This window comes from Prenolepis imparis, unplaced genomic scaffold, assembly GCF_030444845.1.
Source record: "Prenolepis imparis isolate NDT839.2.m4 unplaced genomic scaffold, iyPreImpa1.0 SCAF_9, whole genome shotgun sequence".
NCBI classification, from domain to species: domain Eukaryota; kingdom Metazoa; phylum Arthropoda; class Insecta; order Hymenoptera; family Formicidae; genus Prenolepis; species Prenolepis imparis.
The window spans coordinates 7042319-7069961 of NW_028141167.1; the positions used below are offsets into that span (position 1 = coordinate 7042319).

Sequence of the window (27643 nt, forward strand, 5' to 3'; positions counted from 1 at the left end):
ATAAACATAAAATAAGGATGCGTCGCATAGGGTCAGCGGCAAAAAAGTATCGATTTCTAAAATTATAAGACGAGCCAAAAATTCATCGTTTATACATTTTAATAGTACATTGATTACGTAATTATTTGGTACCAAGCAGACACCAGCGTACAAACTTTTTCATTTGATATACATAAAATAAGGATGCGTCGCATAGGGTCAGCGCCAAAAAAGTATCGATTTCTAGTATTTAAAGGCGAGCCAAAAATTCATCGATTATACATTTCATTAGTCCATTGATTACAGAATCTTTTGGTACCAAGCAGACACCAGCGTACAAACTTTTTCATTTGATATACATAAAATAAGGATGCGTCGCATAGGGTCAGCGGCAAAAAAGTATCGATTTCTAATATTTTATGACGAGCCAAAAATTCATCGATTATACATTTTAATAGTCCATTGATTACAGAATCTTTTGGTACCAAGCAGACACCAGCGTACAAACTTTTTCATTTGATATACATAAAATAAATATCCGTCGCGTAGGGTTAGCGGCAAAAAAGTATGAATTTCTAATATTTTGATACGAGCCAAAAATTCATCGATTATACATTTTAATAGTACATTGATTACAGAATTATTTGGTACCAAGCAGACACCAGCGTACAAATTTTTTAATTTGATAAACCTAAAATGAGGTTGCGTCGCACAGGGTCCGCGTCAAAAAGTATCGATTTCTAATATTTTAAGACAAGCCAAAAATTCATCGATTGTACATTTTAATTCTACATTGATTACAAAATCTTTTAGTACCATGCAGACACCAGCGTACAAATTTTTTAATAGGATACAAATAAAATAAAATGCGTCGCACAGAGTCGGCGCCAAAAAAGTATCGATTTCTAATATTTAAAGGCGAGCCAAAAATTCATCGATTATACATTTCAATAGTCCTTTGATTACAGAATCTTTTGGTACCAAGCAGACACCAGCGTACAAACTTTTTCATTTGATATACATAAAATAAAGATCCGTCGCGTAGGGTCAGCGGCAAAAAAGTATGAATTTCTAATATTTTAAGACGAGCCAAAAATTCATCGATTATACATTTTAATAGTACATTGATTACAGAATTATTTGGTACCGAGCAGACACCAGCGTACAAATTTTTTAATTTGATAAACATAAAATGAGGTTGCGTCGCACAGGGTCCGCGTCAAAAAGTATCGATTTCTAATATTTTAAGACGAGCCAAAAATTCATCGTTTATACATTTTAATAGTACATTGATTACAGAATTATTTGGTACCAAGCAGACACCAGCGTACAAACTTTTTCATTTGATTTACATAAAATGAAGATGCGTCGCAAAGGGTCAGCGCCAAAAAAGTATCGATTTCTAGTATTTAAAGGCGAGCCAAAAATTCATCGATTATACATTTCATTAGTCCATTGATTACAGAATCTTTTGGTACCAAGCAGACACCAGCATACAAACTTTTTCATTTGATATACATAAAATAATTATCCGTCGCGTAGGGTCAGCGGCAAAAAAGTATGAATTTCTAATATTTTAAGACGAGCCAAAAATTCATCGATTATACATTTTAATAGTACATTGATTACAGAATTATTTGGTACCAAGCAGACACCAGCGTACAAATTTTTTAATTTGATAAACATAAAATGAGGATGCGTCGCACAGGGTCCGCGTCAAAAAGTATCGATTTCTAATATTTTAAGACAAGCCAAAAATTCATCGATTGTACATTTTAATTCTACATTGATTACAAAATCTTTTAGTACCATGCAGACACCAGCATACAAATTTTTTAATAGGATACAAATAAAATAAAATGCGTCGCACAGAGTCCGCGCCAAAAAAGTATCGATTTCTAATATTTAAAGGCGAGCCAAAAATTCATCGATTATACATTTCAATAGTCCTTTGATTACAGAATCTTTTGGTACCAAGCAGACACCAGCGTACAAACTTTTTCATTTGATATACATAAAATAAGGATGCGTCGCATAGGGTCAGCGGCAAAAAAGTATCGATTTCTAATATTTTAAGACGAGCCAAAAATTCATCGATAATACATTTTAATAGTACATTGATTACAGAATTATTTGATACCAAGCAGACACCAACGTACAAATTTTTTAATTTGATAAACATAAAATAAGGATGCGTCGCACAATGTCCGCGTCAAAAAGTATCGATTTGTAATATTTAAAGGCGACCCAAAAATTCATCGATTATACATTTCAATAGTCCATTGATTACAGAATCTTTTGGTACCAAGCAGACACCAGCGTACAAACTTTTTCATTTGATATACATAAAATAAGGATCCGTCGCGTAGGGTTAGCGGCAAAAAAGTATAAATTTCTAATATTTTAAGACGAGCCAAAAATTCATCGGATATACATTTTAATAGTACATTGATTACAGAATTATTTGGTACCAAGCAGACACCAGCGTACAAACTTTTTAATTTGACAAACATAAAATAAGGATGCGTCGCACAGAGTCCGCGCCAAAAAAGTATCGATTTCTAATATTTAAAGGCGAGCCAATAATTCATCGATTATACATTTCAATAGTCCATTGATTACAAAATCTTTTGGTACCAAGCAGACACCAGCGTACAAACTTTTTCATTTGATATACATAAAATAAGGATGCGTCGCATAGGGTCAGCGGCAAAAAAGAATGAATTTCTAATATTTTAAGACAAGCCAAAAATTCATCGATTATACATTTCAATAGTCCATTAATTACAGAATCTTTTGATACCAAGCAGACACCAGCGTACAAACTTTTTCATTTGATAAACATAAAATAAGGATGCGTCGCATAGGGTCAGCGGCAAAAAAGTATCGATTTCTAAAATTATAAGACGAGCCAAAAATTCATCGTTTATACATTTTAATAGTACATTGATTACAGAATTATTTGGTACCAAGCAGACACCAGCGTACAAATTTTTTAATTTGATAAACATAAAATAAGACTGCGTCGCACAATGTCCGCGTCAAAAAGTATCGATTTGTAATATTTAAAGGCGAGCCAAAAATTCATCGATTATATATTTCAATAGTCCATTGATTACAGAATCTTTTGGTACCAAGCAGACACCAGCGTACAAACATTTTCATTTGATATACATAAAATAAGGATCCGTCGCGTAGGGTCAGCGGCAAAAAAGTATGAATTTCTAATATTTTAAGACGAGCCAAAAATTCATCGATTATACATTTTAATAGTACATTGATTACAGAATTATTTGGTACCAAGCAGAAACCAGCGTACAAATTTTTTAATTTGATAAACATAAAATGAGGATGCGTCGCACAGGGTCCGCGTCAAAAAGTATCGATTTCTAATATTTTAAGACGAGCCAAAAATTCATCGATTATACATTTTAATAGTACATTGATTACAGAATTATTTGGTACCAAGCAGACACCAGCGTACAAATTTTTTAATTTGACAAACATAAAATAAGGATGCGTCGCACAGAGTCCGCGCCAAAAAAGTATCGATTTCTAATATTTAAAGGCGAGCCAATAATTCATCGATTATACATTTCAATAGTCCATTGATTACAAAATCTTTTGGTACCAAGCAGACACCAGCGTACAAACTTTTTCATTTGATATACATAAAATAAGGATGCGTCGCATAGGGTCAGCGGCAAAAAAGAATGAATTTCTAATATTTTAAGACAAGCCAAAAATTCATCGATTATACATTTCAATAGTCCATTAATTACAGAATCTTTTGATACCAAGCAGACACCAGCGTACAAACTTTTTCATTTGATAAACATAAAATAAGGATGCGTCGCATAGGGTCAGCGGCAAAAAAGTATCGATTTCTAAAATTATAAGACGAGCCAAAAATTCATCGTTTATACATTTTAATAGTACATTGATTACGTAATTATTTGGTACCAAGCAGACACCAGCGTACAAACTTTTTCATTTGATATACATAAAATAAGGATGCGTCGCATAGGGTCAGCGGCAAAAAAGTATCGATTTCTAATATTTTATGACGAGCCAAAAATTCATCGATTATACATTTTAATAGTCCATTGATTACAGAATCTTTTGGTACCAAGCAGACACCAGCGTACAAACTTTTTCATTTGATATACATAAAATAAGGATCCGTCGCGTAGGGTTAGCGGCAAAAAAGTATAAATTTCTAATATTTAAAGGCGAGCCAAAAATTCATCGATTATACATTTCATTAGTCCATTGATTACAGAATCTTTTGGTACCAAGCTGACACCAGCGTACAAACTTTTTCATTTGATATACATAAAATAAGGATGCGTCGCATAGGGTCAGCGGCAAAAAAGAATGAATTTCTAATATTTTAAGACAAGCCAAAAATTCATCGATTATACATTTCAATAGTCCATTAATTACAGAATCTTTTGATACCAAGCAGACACCAGCGTACAAACTTTTTCATTTGATAAACATAAAATAAGGATGCGTCGCATAGGGTCAGCGGCAAAAAAGGATCGATTTCTAAAATTATAAGACGAGCCAAAAATTCATCGTTTATACATTTTAATAGTACATTGATTACGTAATTATTTGGTACCAAGCAGACACCAGCGTACAAACTTTTTCATTTGATATACATAAAATGAGGATGCGTCGCATAGGGTCAGCGCCAAAAAAGTATCGATTTCTAGTATTTAAAGGCGAGCCAAAAATTCATCGATTATACATTTCATTAGTCCATTGATTACAGAATCTTTTGGTACCAAGCAGACACCAGCGTACAAACTTTTTCATTTGATATACATAAAATAAGGATGCGTCGCATAGGGTCAGCGGCAAAAAAGTATCGATTTCTAATATTTTATGACGAGCCAAAAATTCATCGATTATACATTTTAATAGTCCATTGATTACAGAATTATTTGGTACCAAGCAGAAACCAGCGTACAAATTTTTTAATTTGATAAACATAAAATGAGGATGCGTCGCAAAGGGTCCGCGTCAAAAAGTATCGATTTCTAATATTTTAAGACGAGCCAAAAATTCATCGTTTATACATTTTAATAGTAAATTGATTACTGTATTATTTGGTACCAAGCAGACACCAGCGTACAAACTTTTTCATTTGATATACATAAAATGAGGATGCGTCGCATAGGATCAGCGCCAAAAAAGTATCGATTTCTAGTATTTAAAGGCGAGCCAAAAATTCATCGATTATACATTTCATTAGTCCATTGATTACAGAATCTTTTGGTACCAAGCAGACACCAGCGTACAAACTTTTTCATTTGATATACATAAAATAAGGATCCGTCGCGTAGGGTCAGCTGCAAAAAAGTATGAATTTCTAATATTTTAAGACGAGCCAAAAATTCATCGATTATACATTTTAATAGTACATTGATTACAGAATTATTTGGTACCAAGCAGACACCAGCGTACAAACTTTTTAATTTGACAAACATAAAATAAGGATGCGTCGCACAGAGTCCGCGCCAAAAAAGTATCGATTTCTAATATTTAAAGGCGAGCCAATAATTCATCGATTATACATTTCAATAGTCCATTGATTACAAAATCTTTTGGTACCAAGCAGACACCAGCGTACAAACTTTTTCATTTGATATACATAAAATAAGGATGCGTCGCATAGGGTCAGTGGCAAATAAGAATGAATTTCTAATATTTTAAGACAAGCCAAAAATTCATCGATTATACATTTCAATAGTCCATTAATTACAGAATCTTTTGATACCAAGCAGACACCAGCGTACAAACTTTTTCATTTGATAAACATAAAATAAGGATGCGTCGCATAGGGTCAGCGGCAAAAAAGTATCGATTTCTAAAATTATAAGACGAGCCAAAAATTCATCGTTTATACATTTTAATAGTACATTGATTACAGAATTATTTGGTACCAAGCAGACACCAGCGTACAAATTTTTTAATTTGATAAACATAAAATAAGACTGCGTCGCACAATGTCCGCGTCAAAAAGTATCGAATTGTAATATTTAAAGGCGAGCCAAAAATTCATCGATTATATATTTCAATAGTCCATTGATTACAGAATCTTTTGGTACCAAGCAGACACCAGCGTACAAACATTTTCATTTGATATACATAAAATAAGGATCCGTCGCGTAGGGTCAGCGGCAAAAAAGTATGAATTTCTAATATTTTAAGACGAGCCAAAAATTCATCGATTATACATTTTAATAGTACATTGATTACAGAATTATTTGGTACCAAGCAGAAACCAGCGTACAAATTTTTTAATTTGATAAACATAAAATGAGGATGCGTCGCACAGGGTCCGCGTCAAAAAGTATAATTTCTAATATTTTAAGACGAGCCAAAAATTCATCGATTATACATTTTAATAGTACATTGATTACAGAATTATTTGGTACCAAGCAGACACCAGCGTACAAACTTTTTAATTTGACAAACATAAAATAAGGATGCGTCGCACAGAGTCCGCGCCAAAAAAGTATCGATTTCTAATATTTAAAGGCGAGCCAATAATTCATCGATTATACATTTCAATAGTCCATTGATTACAAAATCTTTTGGTACCAAGCAGACACCAGCGTACAAACTTTTTCATTTGATATACATAAAATAAGGATGCGTCGCATAGGGTCAGCGGCAAAAAAGAATGAATTTCTAATATTTTAAGACAAGCCAAAAATTCATCGATTATACATTTCAATAGTCCATTAATTACAGAATCTTTTGATACCAAGCAGACACCAGCGTACAAACTTTTTCATTTGATAAACATAAAATAAGGATGCGTCGCATAGGGTCAGCGGCAAAAAAGTATCGATTTTTAAAATTATAAGACGAGCCAAAAATTCATCGTTTATACATTTTAATAGTACATTGATTACGTAATTATTTGGTACCAAGCAGACACCAGCGTACAAACTTTTTCATTTGATATACATAAAATAAGGATGCGTCGCATAGGGTCAGCGCCAAAAAAGTATCGATTTCTAGTATTTAAAGGCGAGCCAAAAATTCATCGATTATACATTTCATTAGTCCATTGATTACAGAATCTTTTGGTACCAAGCAGACACCAGCGTACAAACTTTTTCATTTGATATACATAAAATAAGGATGCGTCGCATAGGGTCAGCGGCAAAAAAGTATCGATTTCTAATATTTTATGACGAGCCAAAAATTCATCGATTATACATTTTAATAGTCCATTGATTACAGAATCTTTTGGTACCAAGCAGACACCAGCGTACAAACTTTTTCATTTGATATACATAAAATAAATATCCGTCGCGTAGGGTTAGCGGCAAAAAAGTATGAATTTCTAATATTTTGATACGAGCCAAAAATTCATCGATTATACATTTTAATAGTACATTGATTACAGAATTATTTGGTACCAAGCAGACACCAGCGTACAAATTTTTTAATTTGATAAACCTAAAATGAGGTTGCGTCGCACAGGGTCCGCGTCAAAAAGTATCGATTTCTAATATTTTAAGACAAGCCAAAAATTCATCGATTGTACATTTTAATTCTACATTGATTACAAAATCTTTTAGTACCATGCAGACACCAGCGTACAAATTTTTTAATAGGATACAAATAAAATAAAATGCGTCGCACAGAGTCGGCGCCAAAAAAGTATCGATTTCTAATATTTAAAGGCGAGCCAAAAATTCATCGATTATACATTTCAATAGTCCTTTGATTACAGAATCTTTTGGTACCAAGCAGACACCAGCGTACAAACTTTTTCATTTGATATACATAAAATAAAGATCCGTCGCGTAGGGTCAGCGGCAAAAAAGTATGAATTTCTAATATTTTAAGACGAGCCAAAAATTCATCGATTATACATTTTAATAGTACATTGATTACAGAATTATTTGGTTCCAAGCAGACACCAGCGTACAAACTTTTTCATTTGATATACATAAAATAAGGATCCGTCGCGTAGGGTCAGCGGCAAAAAAGTATGAATTTCTAATTTTTTAAGACGAGCCAAAAATTCATCGATTATACATTTTAATAGTACATTGATTACAGAATTATTTGGTACCAAGCAAACACCAGCGTACAAACTCTTTCATTTGATATACATAAAATAAGGATGCGTCGCATAGGGTCAGCGGCAAAAAAGTATCGATTTCTAATATTTTAAGACGAGCCAAAAATTCATCGATAATACATTTTAATAGTACATTGATTACAGAATTATTTGATACCAAGCAGACACCAGCGTACAAATTTTTTAATTTGATAAACATAAAATAAGGATGCGTCGCACAATGTCCGCGTCAAAAAGTATCGATTTGTAATATTTAAAGGGGAGCCAAAAATTCATCGATTATACATTTCAATAGTCCATTGATTACAGAATCTTTTGGTACCAAGCAGACACCAGCGTACAAACTTTTTCATTTGATATACATAAAATAAGGATCCGTCGCGTAGGGTTAGCGGCAAAAAAGTATAAATTTCTAATATTTTAAGACGAGCCAAAAATTCATCGGATATACATTTTAATAGTACATTGATTACAGAATTATTTGGTACCAAGCAGACACCAGCGTACAAATTTTTTAATTTGATAAACATAAAATGAGGATGCGTCGCACAGGGTCCGCGTCAAAAAATATCGATTTCTAATATTTTAAGACAAGCCAAAAATTCATCGATTGTACATTTTAATTCTACATTGATTACAAAATCTTTTAGTACCATGCAGACACGAGCGTACAAATTTTTTAATTTTATAAACATAAAATGAGGATGCGTCGCACAGGGTCCGCGTCAAAAAGTATCGATTTCTAATATTTTAAGACGAGCCAAAAATTCATCGTTTATACATTTTAATAGTACATTGATTACAGAATTATTTGGTACCACGCAGACACCAGCGTACAAACTTTTTCATTTGATATACATAAAATGAAGATGCGTCGCATAGGGTCAGCGCCAAAAAAGTATCGATTTCTAGTATTTAAAGGCGAGCCAAAAATTCATCGATTATACATTTCATTAGTCCATTGATTACAGAATCTTTTGGTACCAAGCAGACACCAGCGTACAAACTTTTTCATTTGATATACATAAAATAAGGATGCGTCGCATAGGGTCAGCGGCAAAAAAGTATCGATTTCTAATATTTTAAGACGAGCCAAAAATTCATCGATTATACATTTCAATAGTCCTTTGATTACAGAATCTTTTGGTACCAAGCAGACACCAGCGTACAAACTTTTTCATTTGATATACATAAAATAAGGATCCGTCGCGTAGGGTCAGCGGCAAAAAAGTATGAATTTCTAATATTTTAAGACGAGCCAAAAATTCATCGATTATACATTTTAATATTACATTGATTACAGAATTATTTGGTACCAAGCAGACACCAGCGTACAAACTTTTTCATTTGATAAACATAAAATAAGGATGCGTCGCATAGGGTCAGCGGCAAAAAAGTATCGATTTCTAATATTTTAAGACGAGCCAAAAATTCATCGTTTATACATTTTAATAGTACATTGATTACAGAATTATTTGGTACCAAGCAGACACCAGCGTACAAATTTTTTAATTTGATAAACATAAAATAAGACTGCGTCGCACAATGTCCGCGTCAAAAAGTATCGATTTGTAATATTTAAAGGCGAGCCAAAAATTCATCGATTATACATTTCAATAGTCCATTGATTACAGAATCTTTTGGTACCAAGCAGACACCAGCGTACAAACTTTTTCATTTGATATACATAAAATAAGGATCCGTCGCGTAGGGTCAGCGGCAAAAAAGTATGAATTTCTAATATTTAAAGGCGAGCCAAAAATTCATCGATTATACATTTTAATAGTACATTGATTACAGAATTATTTGGTACCAAGCAGACACCAGCGTACAAATTTTTTAATTTGATAAACATAAAATGAGGATGCGTCGCACAGGGTCCGCGTCAAAAAGTATCGATTTCTAATATTTTAAGACAAGCCAAAAATACATCGATTGTACATTTTAATTCTACATTGATTACAAAATCTTTTAGTACCATGCAGATACCAGCGTACAAATTTTTTAATAGGATACAAATAAAATAAAATGCGTCGCACCGAGTCCGCGCCAAAAAAGTATCGATTTCTAATATTTAAAGGCGAGCCAAAAATTCATCGATTATACATTTCAATAGTCCTTTGATTACAGAATCTTTTGGTACCAAGCAGACACCAGCGTACAAACTTTTTCATTTGATATACATAAAATAAGGATCCGTCGCGTAGGGTCAGCGGCAAAAAAGTATGAATTTCTAATATTTTAAGACGAGCCAAAAATTCATCGATTATACATTTTAATAGTACATTGATTACAGAATTATTTGGTACCAAGCAGAAACCAGCGTACAAATTTTTTAATTTGATAAACATAAAATGAGGATGCGTCGCACAGGGTCCGCGTCAAAAAGTATCGATTTCTAATATTTTAAGACGAGCCAAAAATTCATCGTTTATACATTTTAATAGTACATTGATTACTGAATTATTTGGTACCAAGCAGACACCAGCGTACAAACTTTTTCATTTGATATACATAAAATGAGGATGCGTCGCATAGGGTCAGCGCCAAAAAAGTATCGATTTCTAGTATTTAAAGGCGAGCCAAAAATTCATCGATTATACATTTCATTAGTCCATTGATTACAGAATCTTTTGGTACCAAGCAGACACCAGCGTACAAACTTTTTCATTTGATATACATAAAATAAGGATGCGTCGCATAGGGTCAGCGGCAAAAAAGTATGAAATTCTAATATTTTAAGACGAGCCAAAAATTCATCGGATATACATTTTAATAGTACATTGATTACAGAATTATTTGGTACCAAGCAGACACCAGCGTACAAATTTTTTAATTTGATAAACTTAAAATGAGGATGCATCGCACAGGGTCCGCGTCAAAAAGTATCGATTTCTAATATTTTAAGACAAGCCAAAAATTCATCGATTGTACATTTTAATTCTACATTGATTACAAAATCTTTTAGTACCATGCAGACACCAGCGTACAAATTTTTTAATAGGATACAAATAAAATAAAATGCGTCGCACAGAGTCCGCGCCAAAAAAGTATCGATTTCTAATATTTAAAGGCGAGCCAAAAATTCATCGATTATACATTTCAATAGTCCTTTGATTACAGAATCTTTTGGTACCAAGCAGACACCAGCGTACAAACTTTTTCATTTGTTATACATAAAATAAGGATGCGTTGTATAGGGTCAGCGGCAAAAAAGTATCAATTTCTAATATTTTAAGACGAGCCAAAAATTCATCGATTATACATTTTAATCGTACATTTATTACAGAATCTTTTGGTACCATGCAGACACCAGCGTACAAATTTTTTAATATGATATACATAAAATAAGGATGCGTCGCATAGGGTCAGCGGCAAAAAAGTATCGATTTCTAATATTTTAAGACGAGCCAAAAATTCATCGATTATACATTTTAATAGTACATTGATTACAGAATTATTTTGTACCAAGCAGACACCAGCGTACAAACTTTTTAATTTGACAAACATAAAATAAAGATGCGTCGCATAGGATCCGTGTCAAAAAAGTATAGATTTCTAATATTTTAAGACGAGCCAAAAATTCAACGATTATACATTTTAATAGTACATTGATTACAGAATCTTTTGGTACCAAACAGACAGCAGCGTACAACCTTTTTCATTTGATATATTTAAAATTAGGATGCGTCGTATAGGGTCAGCGTCAAAAAAGTATCGATTTCTAATATTTTAAGACGAGCCAAAAATTCATCGATTATACATTTTAATAGTACATTGATTACAGAATTATTTTGTACCAAGCAGACACCAGCGTACAAACTTTTTCATTTGATATACATAAAATAAGGATGCGTCGCATAGGGTCAGCGGCAAAAAAGTATGAATTTCTAATATTTTAAGACGAGCCAAAAATTCCTCGATTATACATTATAATAGTACATTGATTACAGAATTATTTGGTACCAAGCAGACACCAGCGTACAAATTTTTTAATTTGACAATCATAAAATAAGGATGCGTCGCACAGAGTCCGCGCCAAAATAGTATCGATTTTTAATATTAAAAGGCGAGCCAAAAATTCATCGATTATACATTTCAATAGTCCATTGATTACAGAATCTTTTGGTACCAAGCAGACACCAGCGTACAAACTTTTTCATTTGATATACATAAAATAAGGATGCGTCGCATAGGGTCAGCGGCAAAAAAGTATGAAATTCTAATATTTTAAGACGAGCCAAAAATTCATATGATTATACATTTTAATAGTACATTGATTACAGAATTATTTGGTACCACGCAGACACCATCATACAAACCTTTTCATGTGATGTACATAAAATAAGGATGCGTCGCATAGGGTCAGCGGCAGAAAAGTATCGATTTCTAATATTTTATGACGTGCCAAAAATTCATCGTATATATATTTCAATATTGTATTGTTTGCAGATTATCTTGGTACCATAAGTATACTAGGGTACTACTTTTTTGATCTAATATACGTAATATAAATCTGCGCCGTATGGGATTTGCGGCTTAAAAATTTTAATTTTGAATATTTTAAAACGTGCAAAAAATTAATCTTATATATATTTTAACAGTACATTGCCGGCACATTATTAAGAATTATTCGTGACTATATGCATATATCGCGGTAATATATGTCGAAACTCATTTCTATTGCGCATTCGGAATTCGAATTATATTAAGGTTATCGAAAAGTGTCGGACGAAATATATTTGTGACTCTAATTAAGGATATAATTATTGTTTTTAAAAATTATCTCTACGAAACCTTAATTGTAAATTTGTATTCATGTCTCACTTCTATTCTTAACTTAATAAATATATTACTTCTTAATTAAATTAACATATTAAAAAATATTAATATAGCGAGGTAATTAAATTTTAAAATAATAATATGTTATAAAAATTAAAATAGCAATATATTGTAAATAATATGTTGTAATATCTTATCCGCGATTAATATTTTTGTTACAGAAATCAGCTGGTTAAAACGTTAATTTGCTAATTAATTTTTAAAATAAGAATATGTTATAACATTTAAAATAATATGTTTTAAATAATGTAATATATAATTCCTTAAACTCGATTAATATTTATAACAGCTATCAGCTGATTTCTTTCAAAAAATATTAATCGCAGATAAGGCAATATAACATAATATTTCTAACATTATTATTTTAATTTTTATAACATATTTTTATTTTAATATTTAATTGGCAATGTAATGCTTTAATCATCTGATTTCTGTCAAAAAATATTAATGAAGTTTAAACAAAAACTTTATATAAATTCATCATACTTTTTTAAATAAAATCGAGGAATGGCATAACGCGCGCTTGTGTTGTTCTAGTCTTTTTCTAAAAAAGACATATTAAGTCGATTCTCGCAAGTATTGTTGCCTCTTGTCCGCGAAAATATTAATCAAAATTTAAAGTATTATAACATATTATTTAAAACATGTCATTATTTTATTTAATTTTATTTTGGACTAACTGTCAAACTGCTAACTGCTAACCCTCGTGATGACTGCCTTTCGATGCTACGAATATAACACACAACGCGAATCGACAGAGAGCCAATCAGTATCGCGGAAAAGCGACAACAATGTCAATAACATGCCTTTTTTAGAAAGGGGATTAAAATAATTTTTTATTTTTATACATATACATATAGTATGTATTGTATATACACGTACACAAACGTATAGGAAAAGAATTTTTTTTTAATATTATAAATTAATTATCATATAAATACTTTTCCATTAATATTCACGAAGCAATCTTTGCTTGCTATGTTACAGGCTTGAATCAGCGACGAGATCGTTGAAGATTAGTGCTCCTCAGCGAGTTGTGATCGAGTCCTGGGCGAGTGAGATCTCGGCGTCCTGTTTGACAGATCTGAAACTACAGAGCGTTCACGGAGCCATCCGACTCGACGCCAAGTCCGTCTATATGAAAGGCCTGAAGACAGCGATGCCAATGCAAGGACATTCGTCCAGAGAACAGCAACAACAACAGCAACAGCAACAGCAGCAACAACACTCCGGTAGATCATCCACTCATCAGAGCCAAAGGGAGACAACCATCTATCAGTTGTGTGCCTGCGCAAGTGGCAAGCTTTTCCTCGCCAGGCCGGAGGGCAGTTGTCAGGCCGACAAATCGATTTGCTAATACGAAACGGCTCGGTAGTCCTGAGTATCGCGAAAACACAGGATGATTTGTTACAAATTGCAATGAACTATGTAACTCGGTGAGAAATCTTAAAGACAGGAAATGAAAAAGAAAGACGCATTGCGATCGGCCAATCGGCATGATTGGGGACGAGGCCTTCATTGGAACACTGCAAGCGATATCAAACGAATCTATTACGCGTTAAATGGACGAAAATACTAAGTGCGACGTATTAGAAATCATGATGAGAGATAGAAAGAGAGAGAGAGAGAGAGAGAGAGAGAGAGAGAGAGAGAGAGAGAGAGAGAGAGAGAATACGCTAAATATGAATAGTCGGAGCTAATTAATTATTCCCAGCATGCGCTATTTTTCGATGAACGCGGCGTATGCCCAATACGCCTTTAAGTGCCGGGCGCTCTTTGGGAATTTCCAGTTTATTTAGGGCCTAATCTGGACGCTGACGAGTGTTGCCTTTCAAATATAATACATACATGTCAATTAACTAAAATTGCGTTGTTCTCGCTTTTTGGTCTTTTTTTTTTTATTTTATAATTTAACGTCACTCATGTTTAATTGAGTTGTCATATAAGAGCACAATCGGACGTTGTTGTAACTTCAATCCCGCGCATACTTAAGGCATACGTCAATCTTCTCCAGTCGCGGGCGTTTTATGGCGCCAATCTTCGTTGGTGAAATATATATCCAACCGATCTGGCAGCGAAGAACGCGAACAAGCGCGTCAGGTGTTTTCTCCGCAATTCGGAAGAGAGAACATGCCCGTCGTGCGGATACAAAGAAAATTCTCGCGAGATCTTGACCGCCAACCGGAAAAATTCCCTCGAATTCGCGGACATTTGAAAAATTCTCTCCGAAGAATATCTTCAAGCGGCACATTCACCGAGTTCTTTCCTTTAACTTTTTCTCGCGCCAGCGCCGTCGGTCAATGCGACATGCCTTCTGAAGTTCTTGTGTTGCGGAAGATTCGCATATTTCTTTGCGACCCTGCTTGCTTGTTTGGCGTTCTGGATTCGGCTCGAACTTGTATATTTCTCCCGACAGGGCGTCGCTCGTTCGGAAGCCCTTGAATTGTCCATCGAGGATCCGTCTCGGTCGGGAGATCCCCGTGGTACCGTGAATAGATCCTATTAACTATGTGTACGTAGCACTATCGCCGATACTATTCCGCGATGCGCATCTCGTACCGGACTCTCATCTCACTTTTGGTGACTGTAAGGTTTGCATTTGAGAAGAAGAGAGAATTCAGATTTCTTTACGCAAATCTTTAAAGAGATTGTCAAAAATCAGAGGACGTGAGTCTAAATGCAAACTGCGGCATTAAATGCAACGTTAACTACGCTAAATGATATTAAACGTAGCGCTCTAAATGTAGCACTAATTAAAGATGCGACAATTAAAGATGGGAATTCGGAACGTCGTGCGTCGAAACTAAACGCCCGATCGCTGTTAGGCGGCGCCCGGTAAATCGACGACCCCTCGATCTTCCTTTTGTTCCCGTCTCTTCGTAGCACCTTCCTCAGCCTTCTTCGTTCGATATTTTATACCCTGTGTACCGAGTATACGTCTCGCGCAAACCACTTGTAGGCAAATCGTTCGTAGCACCTCTTCCTCCCATTACGAGTCTCCGCTCTCGCTCCAGCGTTGGGTGTCGCGCGGGACCCTTTCAGGGAGATTATTCCTCGCGAAATCGCTTACTTCTAACGCGATGTCTGTTTAACCCGTGCTCCAATACAAAGTAGAACTGTTGTTGTAAGTAGGGCGACGGCTGCATCGGAAAAAGCGAGAGAAAGTTATAAAGAGAAAGAAAGAGAGTGAGTGAGTGTGTGTGAGAATGAGACGGTAGTTTCACGCATCCGGATCGGATCGCGATCCAGCTTGTACGCTGTACATCGGCCATGTCCATTTATTTATGTATGTGGCAATAAAGTCGTTATTGTTACTATTATTATTAATTGTTGTATCTAATTATTGAACGTTTTTAATCTATAATATTACGCAAACAAGTTGTTTTTTTACATAATTACATTGGACGACGTCATTATTCTATAAGCCATTATTCATATATTATTGAATAAATAAAATTCCGTCGTCCAATGTGTTATTACCATTAACCTTATCATTCTTCCTTCATTCAGCTGGACGAGCCGCCTGTTCCCGAAGGACGTAATTTTTTAACGTGTTACAGGTAGATTTGTTATTTCATATAACACAAATGACGAATGTTTTTTATATATACATATATATACATGTGTATATGTATATATATGTCTATATGGACCATATTCAATACATTCTGCAGTTTCCACCAATTATAACTCATGTAACTAATAACTGCCGTAAGGGCTTTGTTGTATCGGACAAAAGCCAAAAGTTTAGCAAGCGCAAAATTACAATTAAAAATTTAACATTGGCTTTAGCTGAAAAATACAAACGGTATGTCCGATCGTGCCTATTTATTGGTGAAAACGCGGAAGCTGAAACTTTTTTTCTAATTCGCGGCTCTAAAATTCATCTACTCTCTATTAAAACGCGATGCCCCGACTCAGCGGCGGCGACGGCACAAAAGGAAAATAGAAATTTAAATTAGAGAATAATCTCAAGACTAGTTCGAACAGCCCGCTGCATAATATAGTATATGTCAAGCGAGCTGACAGGTAACAGAGGCAATCTCATCTAGCACCCCCTTAAACAGCTCTGACGGCAAGGTAATTTTCTTGGAATTCGGGATTAAAATTGCATCCAGCGAAGGTGGGGAGGCGGATAAAGCGCATAGTCGAGTAGAGAGGAGAGTTCCGTCGATTGGGGGTTTAAGCGATCTAACGCATCATAGATTGGTGTGAATTACCAGTGACAGACAGAAAAAAATACTTGTCAGATGATAAAATATCGTGCTGATCTTCTTACGATCCATGAAGTGAAAGAAAGAAGCAAAGAGAGGGAGATCAGACGCGACGATGTGATTGAGAAAGACGTTTTTGGAAAATTGTGATCTATTAACAAACCATCTTTCTTTTCACCTTATTAAATTATTTCATATTTTCGAATTGTAACATAGAAATTATTGTAGTAAAACTTATTGTAGTAAATAAATTTTGATTATCTTTTATAATAATTAATTCATAAATAAAATAAAAATTTTAACTTTGATTATCAAATAATATTTAATAAATAAATATATAATTTATAGCTTGAGAAAAAATATATATAAAAATTTCTTCTCTCAGGAGAAGCGAGAGAAGGAAAGATATAATTATTCAAAGATATTCAGTATATCCAGCGTACCGTCCAGACGAGAGTTCCTGTTCATTCATTATACAGAAGATACCTGAGCAAAGTACTTATCTAAGTGACTGCCACCGCTGTTACTCGTACCTTGTACCTACTCCAGGAGCTTGAACGTGTACGACCATGCAATATAGGAGGATGGTAACCGGCAGCGAATGGTGTTAGTGGCAGCGATTCTGACTGTAGAATGGTTTCTGTAAACCGTGAAATTGTTGTGCGAAACACGGATTCGATAAAGCTTTAAATACAAATTAGCCATGCGTAACACACGTACATTACACGCGATTACGCTTCTTGTCGGATGCAATAATCTATTCCATTTTGTGATAAATTTTGATTAATGTGTAATATTTATAGCAAGCAGTATATATCATTTTTGCGTCATCCTTTGCGGAGAAAATCCGACTTACGCCATCATAATAATGGCTTGCGTTGCCACGTGCGCGTCAACCGTATCAGTGAATGTCGTGATAAGATATGTCTTTAGATATCACGTGTAGATACTTTTGAGAAGGCATTCGTGCGCGTATGAAGATCGATCGATCGTGATCCGTCAATTTCCGAGTGTCGAGTCTGAGCTTATTACGCATCCGCGTCTCAGTAGTATACACCGGTGTCGGGTCCGACGTGGTAAACTCGCGAGAGCGCGACTCCGAAGTGAAGGTATATATATGTAACGTCGGCAGCCGTAAATCTAATGATTTACGCCGGCAGGAGAAAGACAAACGAACGGATTTACCTCGCGCAAGTACAAACTTATACGATGCGACTGAAGTAAACATTCATGAATCTTCGCGAGAATAACTCGATGCCGTTCGCATCGACAAGTTCAATCTCCGAACGTGCCTTAATCCCTTTGCAAATTGCTCGATCGAGTTACGTTCTTCACCGATCTATAATTAACTTTGCCTCTTTTTTCTTTCGCTCTTTATTTATAAATCCATCTTCATCCAGTTACACATCCATTTTTACATCAACGATCGAAAGCGGACGGCTACTAACGAGTACATAGGCAGCTGCGAATAATTTGATTCACGGCAAGAGTTTATTACAGGCAACTCTACGAATGCAACTGTGTTTTGCAACTGCGGCGAGTGATGGTAGTAGCTCCGGTTGACATATTAATTTCCAGAGAGCTTAGTTTGATGCGATCAAAGGCTTTTTGCCGCTGGCATAGAAGATTTGCGCTGTTAATCCGTTTCGAGGGTTAATCCGCCGGTCGCGTAGATACACATCGCCAGAAAATCAATACTTTCTCTCTCCCTTTTTCGATTATATTTATAACCGTTTATTAGTCTATATAGAATGATTTGACAATCGTCATTTTCGCCCTCATTCAGACACCAAAGAAAAGAAGATGAATTCCTATCCACAAAGTGCGACTTTTGATAAAAAATAGATAAAAAGTGAATAGTTTGGGGTAGATTTGTTAAAACATACAAAAGAGGGAGTAATTTATTTCCATTTGGCGATTTTGAGCGGAGAGAGAGCCCTCAAGGCATAGATATTTCAAACTTTGATTTTACACAAATCCATATTCTTAGCAGCCGAAAAGCAGAAGCTTGTGCTTCGAACTTCTTATTCAGTAAACATTTACTTGTGCTTACGCAAAACAATGGCGTATATTGTAATCTAATCTGTTATAATATACGGGATACGCTAATTTATATTTATCTATCAATCTTTGTTTTATGCAATCATTTTCAAAAAAATTTAATGTAGAAATAATACTTCTCTTAGAAAATTAAATCTTTAAATTAATTTCTTATTTACTATTATTTATTTTGTATTATTAATTAATCAATTTTTTTTTCATGTATGCTGTGCAATAAACAAGAAATACATCATCATTAAAATAATATTGTATTAATAATTATCTGCTTATGCGATACGGCGTTCACATTTTCTAGGCAATTTGCGATGCTATTAAAGTACAATAATGCACTATTAATAGAAGATTATTTGTCATAACGTTATTAATATCTTTACGTAATAAAAAAATAAAAATAGCAGAGAGAAGCAGATTAACACACGCGACTAACGTTCTCGGAACACCTGGATCTTACATTCTTGTCATCGTGTGTGGAAGAGGCATACGGAAAGTGGCAGGAAAGCATACACCCGGCGAGGGGTAGACGAGGGGATGCCGTAATGGTAGCTAAATTCCTGCAACGGCCGGATGCAATTTAATGCCAGTCGTCGCGGCGCTATCATCGCCTCGCTGATGCAATATCTTTCGAGTTTCCGGCGTCTAGTTAGTGCGGAACGAGCTGTTGATAAATCTTTCCCACCTCCAGCATAGCCCTCCTCTCTACCTACTTGCCCTCCCCCTCATCTAACTCTCCGTCCTCGTCCCCGCTGCGCGGTATGTGAAGGCCATTTCTCCGGGGCGGAATTACATCCCCTAAATTGTAATTTTGTCGGGCACCACTCTCCAGCAGCACTCGCATTATTTCCCCCTACTATGTTCGTACCTTCCTTTCGTTAAAGAGAGAAAGAGAGAGGGAGAGGGAAAGGGAGAGAGAGAGAGAGAGCAAATTCTTCTTCCTACCCCGTTTAGCCCCAAGTAGGGGCTAACTTGCCGACGTCGTCTTGAACGGCGTCATATTCCTCGCGTGGCACGTGTCTGCGAGCGAGCATCGATTTCCGGTTACCGTTCAGCGGAGTTTGGAATCCACGAGTCGTTGAAATGTGACCGCCGAGAAAATTAGATGCAAATTCCACTGCTTCGCGATCGCTCTAATGAGACGAATTGTAGAGGAAAGGACAGCAATTTTATTCTCGGTATGCTCAGCCGCTATAAGTTTCCAATATGATAAGTGTAAAAATAAGAACGTATCAGGAAAATCGAACGTAATATCTCGATAGCAGAAAATTGACAAAAATATCGCGCGAAATAAATTGAATATTGCGCAGACACAAATAAAATTTCGAAATATTTTACTGCGCCACACAATTTCATTCAAACTAGAAAAATTCTGTCGGTACGTTTGTTTGAAAAAAAATTGCATGAATACAGATGTAACAATATTCGAGATTATAGTGTCCAGATTATGGAAATTCGCGAATAAATGGAAATTTTAAAAGGAGATTGATTGTGTAACGCAATGACAATTATGTTCCATAAAACGGATGTTTAAGAAGAGGAAAGAGCGAGACGCACGTCGAGATTTCGAGTGAAACTTTAAAAGGATCGCAAGATTTAAACTGATCTTTAAACATCGAGCGGAACTTTAACGACGTCGTTATAAAATTAATTATTAAAACCGCTCGATAATCATCGTCGAGTACAGAAAGTAGCCTTTATCCCTTTTCAGCCGAACTGCCTTTAGAGGTTGCAGGACAAATTGCATCGAATTATCTTGAGAGTGTCTCTTTTCCTTCTCCCCATAGCCCCGTGCTATAGCTTTCTATGAGCTATGTAATTAACATTAAACGAGCCGACGAGGTAGGAGCTTTCACTCCTGAATTGCAGTTCTCTTCTGTTTATGCGACCCTTTCAAAAATCGAGAACTTTGCGAGTATCGATTTTACATATCTTTTTTAGAAAAAAAAAAGAATTTAGCTTTTTTGTCGCGCAATTACTCTACCATGAGCATAAAATAATAAATACGAGTCAAAAATAATAAAAAAATAACACGCACTTTATATATCGTAATTTTATTATGCGCAAAGTAAAAATGTAGATAGATTAAGTAGTACGAATCAACAATTTCTCACTACGGTTAGCCTTTTCGTTGCGCAATCACTTAATTATTAACATAAAATTATTAATGCCAATCAAAAAACAATAAAAAATTATACGCACTTTATATATCGTAACTTTATTATGCGCAAAGTAAGAATTTAGATAGATTCAGTAGTACGAGTCAACAATTTCTCACTACGGTTAGCCTTTTCGTTGCGCAATCACTTAATTATTAACATAAAATCATTAATGCCAATCAAAAAACAATAAAAAATTATACGCACTTTATATATCGTAATTTTATTATGCGCAAAGTAAGAATTTAGATATATTAAGTAGTACAAGTCAACAATTTCTCACTACGTTTAGCTTTTTCGTCGCGCAATCACTCAGCAATTAATAGAAAATAATTAATACGAATCAAAAACAATAAAAAATTATATGCATTTTATATATCATAATTTTATTATGCGCAAAGTAAGAATGTAGATAGATTAAGTAGTACGAGTCAACAATTTCTCACTACGGTTAGCCTTTTCGTCGCGCAATCACTTAATCATTAACATAAAATCATAAATGTCTACGTACAATAAATTAAAGTAAAACAAGTAAAAGCTATCGTTTTAATTGTTATGTACGTTATTATACAAAGCTTTGATTAATATTAGTGTGATAGAATTTGTAAGAGAAAGTACGAAACTTTAATTAAATGGACATCGCAAAATTATATTTTTATTTAAAAAAGGAATTTTTTTTTAAACACACAGTTGTCTATTCTCGATTGTTTTAAAGCTGATTTGTCAATTATATGTTTTAATATATATAATGTATCTATAATGTTTTATTATAATGTATCTCTCTTGCAACACAATGTTAGTTATCGTTTGCAAAATTATCAATCCGAAATAATTGATCGCCTTGATTTAATAAGATACATCTGCTATATATATTTCGACATTGTATGACAACAATCTATTCTTAATCGTTCAAGCGTAAATTATAGAATTTGCCTCTATTCTCACGAAGAAGATGTCAGGACAGGAACATTAGAAATCCAATGAGAGGCACTACCTCCGATTAAAGAGCCATCTCCATTAGTAAAATTGAAAGACGATGCGTCGCTCTCTACATTTTAGAGCGATAATGAGAAAACGATGTTCGTTCTTTATGCGCGCGATAACACATTATGAACTAAATTTACAATTCTCAAGGCATTGTGCTCAAGATGCACTTGCAAGATCAATGTATCTAGCCAAAAGGTTTTATCGGCGATGATAGAAATTAACGGCGCGTTTGGTATTTTCGTCGACGCGGTTTTAAGCTCTCTGGATAATTAACTAAATTAATTAGAACGGAGGAAGCGAAAGACACGGATGTTTCGCAGGTTGACGGTGAAGACGCCGGACGAGCTAGAAGAAGCGGCGAGTCGCGCCTTCGGTGATAAGTTCGCTGATAAAGTCTAAACTTCGCGCGAAGCGTGTGCCACGGCATTATCAATCATGCCTTCTTGCTTTCTCACGTACACTACTACCTGACATTTGTATACAAGTAGTGGTACAAAAAAAAACCTCATGAGTTATCAGACAAAAAGATTTTATATATGAGCGAAATCTGAAATATTAATTATTTACTTATAAATATATTTTTTATTTTTTTCTCTTTTATATATCTCTTTATTCTCAAAATTCTAATAACCACTTAAATATTGTACAATTTATATTTGTTATGTTACGGTTTGTATATTATGTATATGTACAAACATGTCAGGAGATCGCATGCGAGTCGAAAACACATTTTAATCGAGGAATGCAAATTAATTATAGAACATCCCCGCATATGCTGCGCTCGCAATCGACTGCAGCGGTCATTGGCACTTCTGTAGATTGAAAAATTTCTATACCCGAATCGTATACGATCGCTGACACTCGGATAATTTTTTCTATTTGACGGACGTCACGCCAGATCGTTAACTGTCCAGAAAATCGAAAGACCAAAAATACAACTAGTAAATCAAAGTTAGAGGAAACATTAACGACACAGTCTGTGAATGTTAATATTAAATTAGCATTGTCGTTATGATAAGATGGAGAGACCAAGCAATGAGAGAGAAAAAAAGAAACAAAAGAGAGAAAGAGAAGAAAAATATTAATAGAAACGAAATTTATTGTCGTAGAAGAAAGAGAAGAACAGTGATAGAAGTGCCGTTTGTTCTGAAATCGAGCTCGATCTAACACAATCAATCAAATGGAAGCAAATCACAGAAGGAGGAGCAAAAAAAAGGGGGTGACTTCCGAAAAGAGAGGAATCACCTTGGAAGAAAAAGGGTAAGAGGTATACGTCGCATCAGTCGGAAAATGTAGAGAGAAAGAGAGGGCGGCTTTATACGACGGAAACGGCACAGGCGTCACAAATCAAAGACGCGGTGACAGTTAATTCATAACTCGCAATCCCCATGACCGCCTCCTCCGCCCTCGCAGTCCATGTCATTTCGTTCCCCCGCGTTTCAATCTGTGCCCCTCCCCCCCGCGGGAGTTGTGCGTGCAACATATGCACCTTGGGGGCGGACACCCCGCCGGCTCGCATTGTGTCGCGCACTTTTGTTTCTTGCCGTTTCCGTCGCTTTTCCCAGCCTTTCGCAGTTTTTCCGGTGGTGGTTCCAAACAATTCGCGCGCGACGTGTCGCGGCGCATTACGGCGAAACGAATAATTCTCAAGGGATGCTAAATACGGTATCATTCTTTTCTTTCTCTCAGCGATTATGTCATTGCTACGAATTGTTGAAGAAGTAATTTGATAAAAAAATTAACGAGTTAATTTTTTTTTTTAATTAGACAATATTTTTATTAAAAATGCACTAGCTTACTATTCAAACATTAAATAATATGTGTTAATTTATATAGTTAAATTGGTTTAATTGATATAAATTGTTGAAACTATTAGAACCAAATTTTGTTTCCACATTTGTAAAATGTTGAAGTGAAAATTTATCGCCAATCGAAATCCTCTTTAACAAACTGTCATCGACAATTTTAGAGTTTGCTCCCGCTTACGTAACTATATTCAACTTATCCATTCCATCGTCGTGCCACCCGTTCTTAAGACATCCACAAAGAATCTCAAAGTGTCACACATACTTAATAACGGATAGAAAATGAGAATTCCGATGACAACCAATGTAGCTATTCTCCGCCGTTCTATTCTTCGACCGCTCGCTTGACGACGGGAGAATCGGGTTAATCATGATTCCAACGGGATTAGCTTTCATTAATTATACCGTTTCACCGTTATTCGACGTCGGGCAACGGTTTCACCTTTATCTCTACCGTCGATCTATTCAACCGCATATTCGCCACCATCGCCCTGCTAGCCGCCCTTCCAAACCGACTCACCGTCATGTTTCGTGCGACCGATGTACACTGAATGGGCGTTCATAGCTCATTTACATTAATATACGGGAAACACGAACACGCGTTCACGCGCGAGAAAGAAAATTATCCGCCAGCCAAATGCAACAGTTGTAAAACGGAAGTTTCCGCGCGCGACATGAAATTGTTAAGTTACTTCTTCGCGCTTTGAGCTCTTCGCTATTCTTTAAATTATTCCCGTTATAAGAGAGTTTTATCGCACATTCCAGCACATCTTCGTCGAGAGATCCCATTAGCGTGAAGATTCATGCAAAATGCGTCTCCTTAATTTCCAATCAAAGCGACTCAGCCCGTTCGTAAGAAGAACCGCTCGAAGCGAGGGTTGAAATCTTCTGTTCCTATAGGAAGAGCAAAGGATCCGCGATGCGCGGTAAAGGGTCGCAGACGGGAACGACGAAATTAGCTCTCTCGATAGGGATATAACTTTGGGAAGCTCGACTAACGTTGCGTTTCCATGAAACAGAAGTTTCCCAGGCCCGGAGACGGTAAGTAGTCAGGCTCGGTAGAATATCGTTGAAATATTTAAGATCCACTTTACATCAACAAGCATCGCTTCTGCTTAAGTCGCGTCAACATGTTAGCGAACGATAAATTTGAGTAATCGGAACCAAAGGTTACGGGTTGGATCTGCTGACAGTCGCATGGGAGATGAGTTCGAGACTCTCATCAATTCAAAAAGTAAGCCAAAAATCTTCAGCTAGTGAAAGTACACTTCAGATAGATTTTGGGAGAGATGGATCCCTAACTCGAAAACACTATTCTGAGAAATATCATTAAAGAATCTGAAAAGAAATAAAGAAAGAGAGAGAGAGAGAGAGAGAGAGAGAGAGAGAGAGAGAGAGATCTATTATTTTTTTTATAAAAATTCCAAATTTTTTAAAAATTTATTTTATTATAGAAAGTAACTTTTTTTAATTATAAAATTCGTGTTCTCCGACTTTTTCTACATTTATAAATACTATACAATTTATTCCTGCTAAATTTTCAAAGACATTAGATAAGAAATACGAAGAAACATACAGTGTTAATCGGAAATAAACGCAGATTCGAAGATTTCTTACGAATTGCACGATAATCATTTCTCAATTTGCGTAATCGAGTTAATGAGGAGGCAACCGGTTCAGCTTCGGCTCAGCCGGCGATGCTCGATTGCCGGTACTTTAAAGGGCCTAATCGATGTCTGATAGGGCAACATTATTACCTAACGCTAGACCCACGGACCGTACCATTATCTCACCTGCTACCATTACGCAAGGCAGCTCGCCACCTTTCGATTCCGCGGATTATGCCGTCGAATCACGCCAACTCGATCGTAATTTGCGCCGCGTCCTGAAACTAATAAGAGAAATTAAACGTGTTTTACATGAGAGGAAAGAATGGCGAGACAATCGATCGAAGGGTGTCATTGAACTGCTTGACTTAAAAACAATTTGTACATTAAAAATTATAAAAAATTAAATTAGAATTAGAAGTCATAAAGAATTAAATATTATATAACATAAAAATCTTAAGATTTTCAGATCTTCTTAAGATTTTACATTTTATTATTGCTTGTATCTTGTACTATATTTTAGATTCAATTATAACGCAAAAACCATTAAAACACATATACACAAACACATACATGCACAAACATATATATAATAACTTACTATATTCTCTAACAAACGCATAAAAAATTATGAAAATATTAATTATACTTGCTAATGATTACATTTTTTGAAAAATAAAAGAGCACGTTTAAAAATATGAGAAACAGTAATAAAATAATCTTCCAAACGATATACAATATTGGTTAGTTAAACGAGTTAAAGCTCGCCTTAAAATATTAGAAATCGATACTTTGTTGCCGCGGACCCTATACTGCGCATACATAAATTATGTGTATTAAATAAAAAAAATTTGTACGCTGTGGTCTGCTTGGTACCAAAATTTTCTGCAAACAATGTATTTTCCAAATATATAATAGATCAATTTTTGGCTCGTCTTAAAATATTAAGAATCGATATTTTGTTGCCGCGGACCCTATACTGCTCATACATAAATTACGTGTATTCACTGGCGGATCCTGGGGGGGGGGGGGTAAACCCTCCCCCCCCCTGTAAATTAAAAGAAACAGTTTTGCTGAATTTGTTTAAAAAATATAAATAAAGAAAAACAAACATTAAAGAGCTATTGACGTCAGGATCCGCTAGTGTATATATATAAGTATAAGATTCTAAGATACACTGTACATTATACTCATTACGCATTCAAGGAGTTAAGTATAGATTAAGTCAGACATAGGACGAAATGATGAGATAATTTTATTGCACGAAAATAATTAGGCGAAATTTGTTATCTCTATGTAATATATATTATATCTATATAATATATATTATATAGATACAAAGAATTTCGCCTAATTATTTTCGTACAACAAAATTATCTCATTATTTCGTCCTATGTCTGACTTAATCTATACTTAATTCCTTGAATGCGTAATGAATATAATTTACAGTGTATCTTATACATACATATTGTATATATTATATAGATATAAAGAATTTCGCCTAATTATTTTCGTGCAACGAAATTATCTCATCATTTTGTTTTATGTCTGACTTAATCTAAACTTAACTCCTTGAATGCGTAATGAGTATAATTTACAGTGTATCTTATACATACATATTGTATATATTATATATATATATATATATATATATATATATCTATATAAAGAATTTCGCCTAATTATTTTCGTGCATGAAATTATCTCATCATTTTGTTTTATGTCTGACTTAATCTAAACTTAACTCCTTGAATGCGTAATGAGTATAATTTACAGTGTATCTTATACTTTTTTATATATATATATATGTATATTATATAGATATAAAGAATTTTGCCTAATTATTTTCATGCAACGAAATTATCTCATCATTTTGTTTTAT

The 27643-nt window shown here is 34.8% G+C and overlaps 1 protein-coding gene across 6 annotated transcripts in view; it reads left to right on the top strand.

Moving 5' to 3' along the window:
• Positions 1 to 16257, top strand: part of Scgdelta (sarcoglycan delta) — a 257268-nt gene extending 241011 nt beyond the window's left edge. For all 6 annotated transcript variants that reach the window (XM_083045890.1, XM_083045889.1, XM_083045893.1 and 3 more), the window contains one exon: positions 13925 to 16257. In XM_083045890.1, coding sequence (XP_082902016.1) covers positions 13925 to 14294 — 370 coding nt within the window. In that variant the 3' untranslated portion in view covers positions 14295 to 16257. The remainder of the gene's footprint in view (positions 1 to 13924) is intronic.
• Positions 16258 to 27643: the final 11386 nt, after the last annotated feature.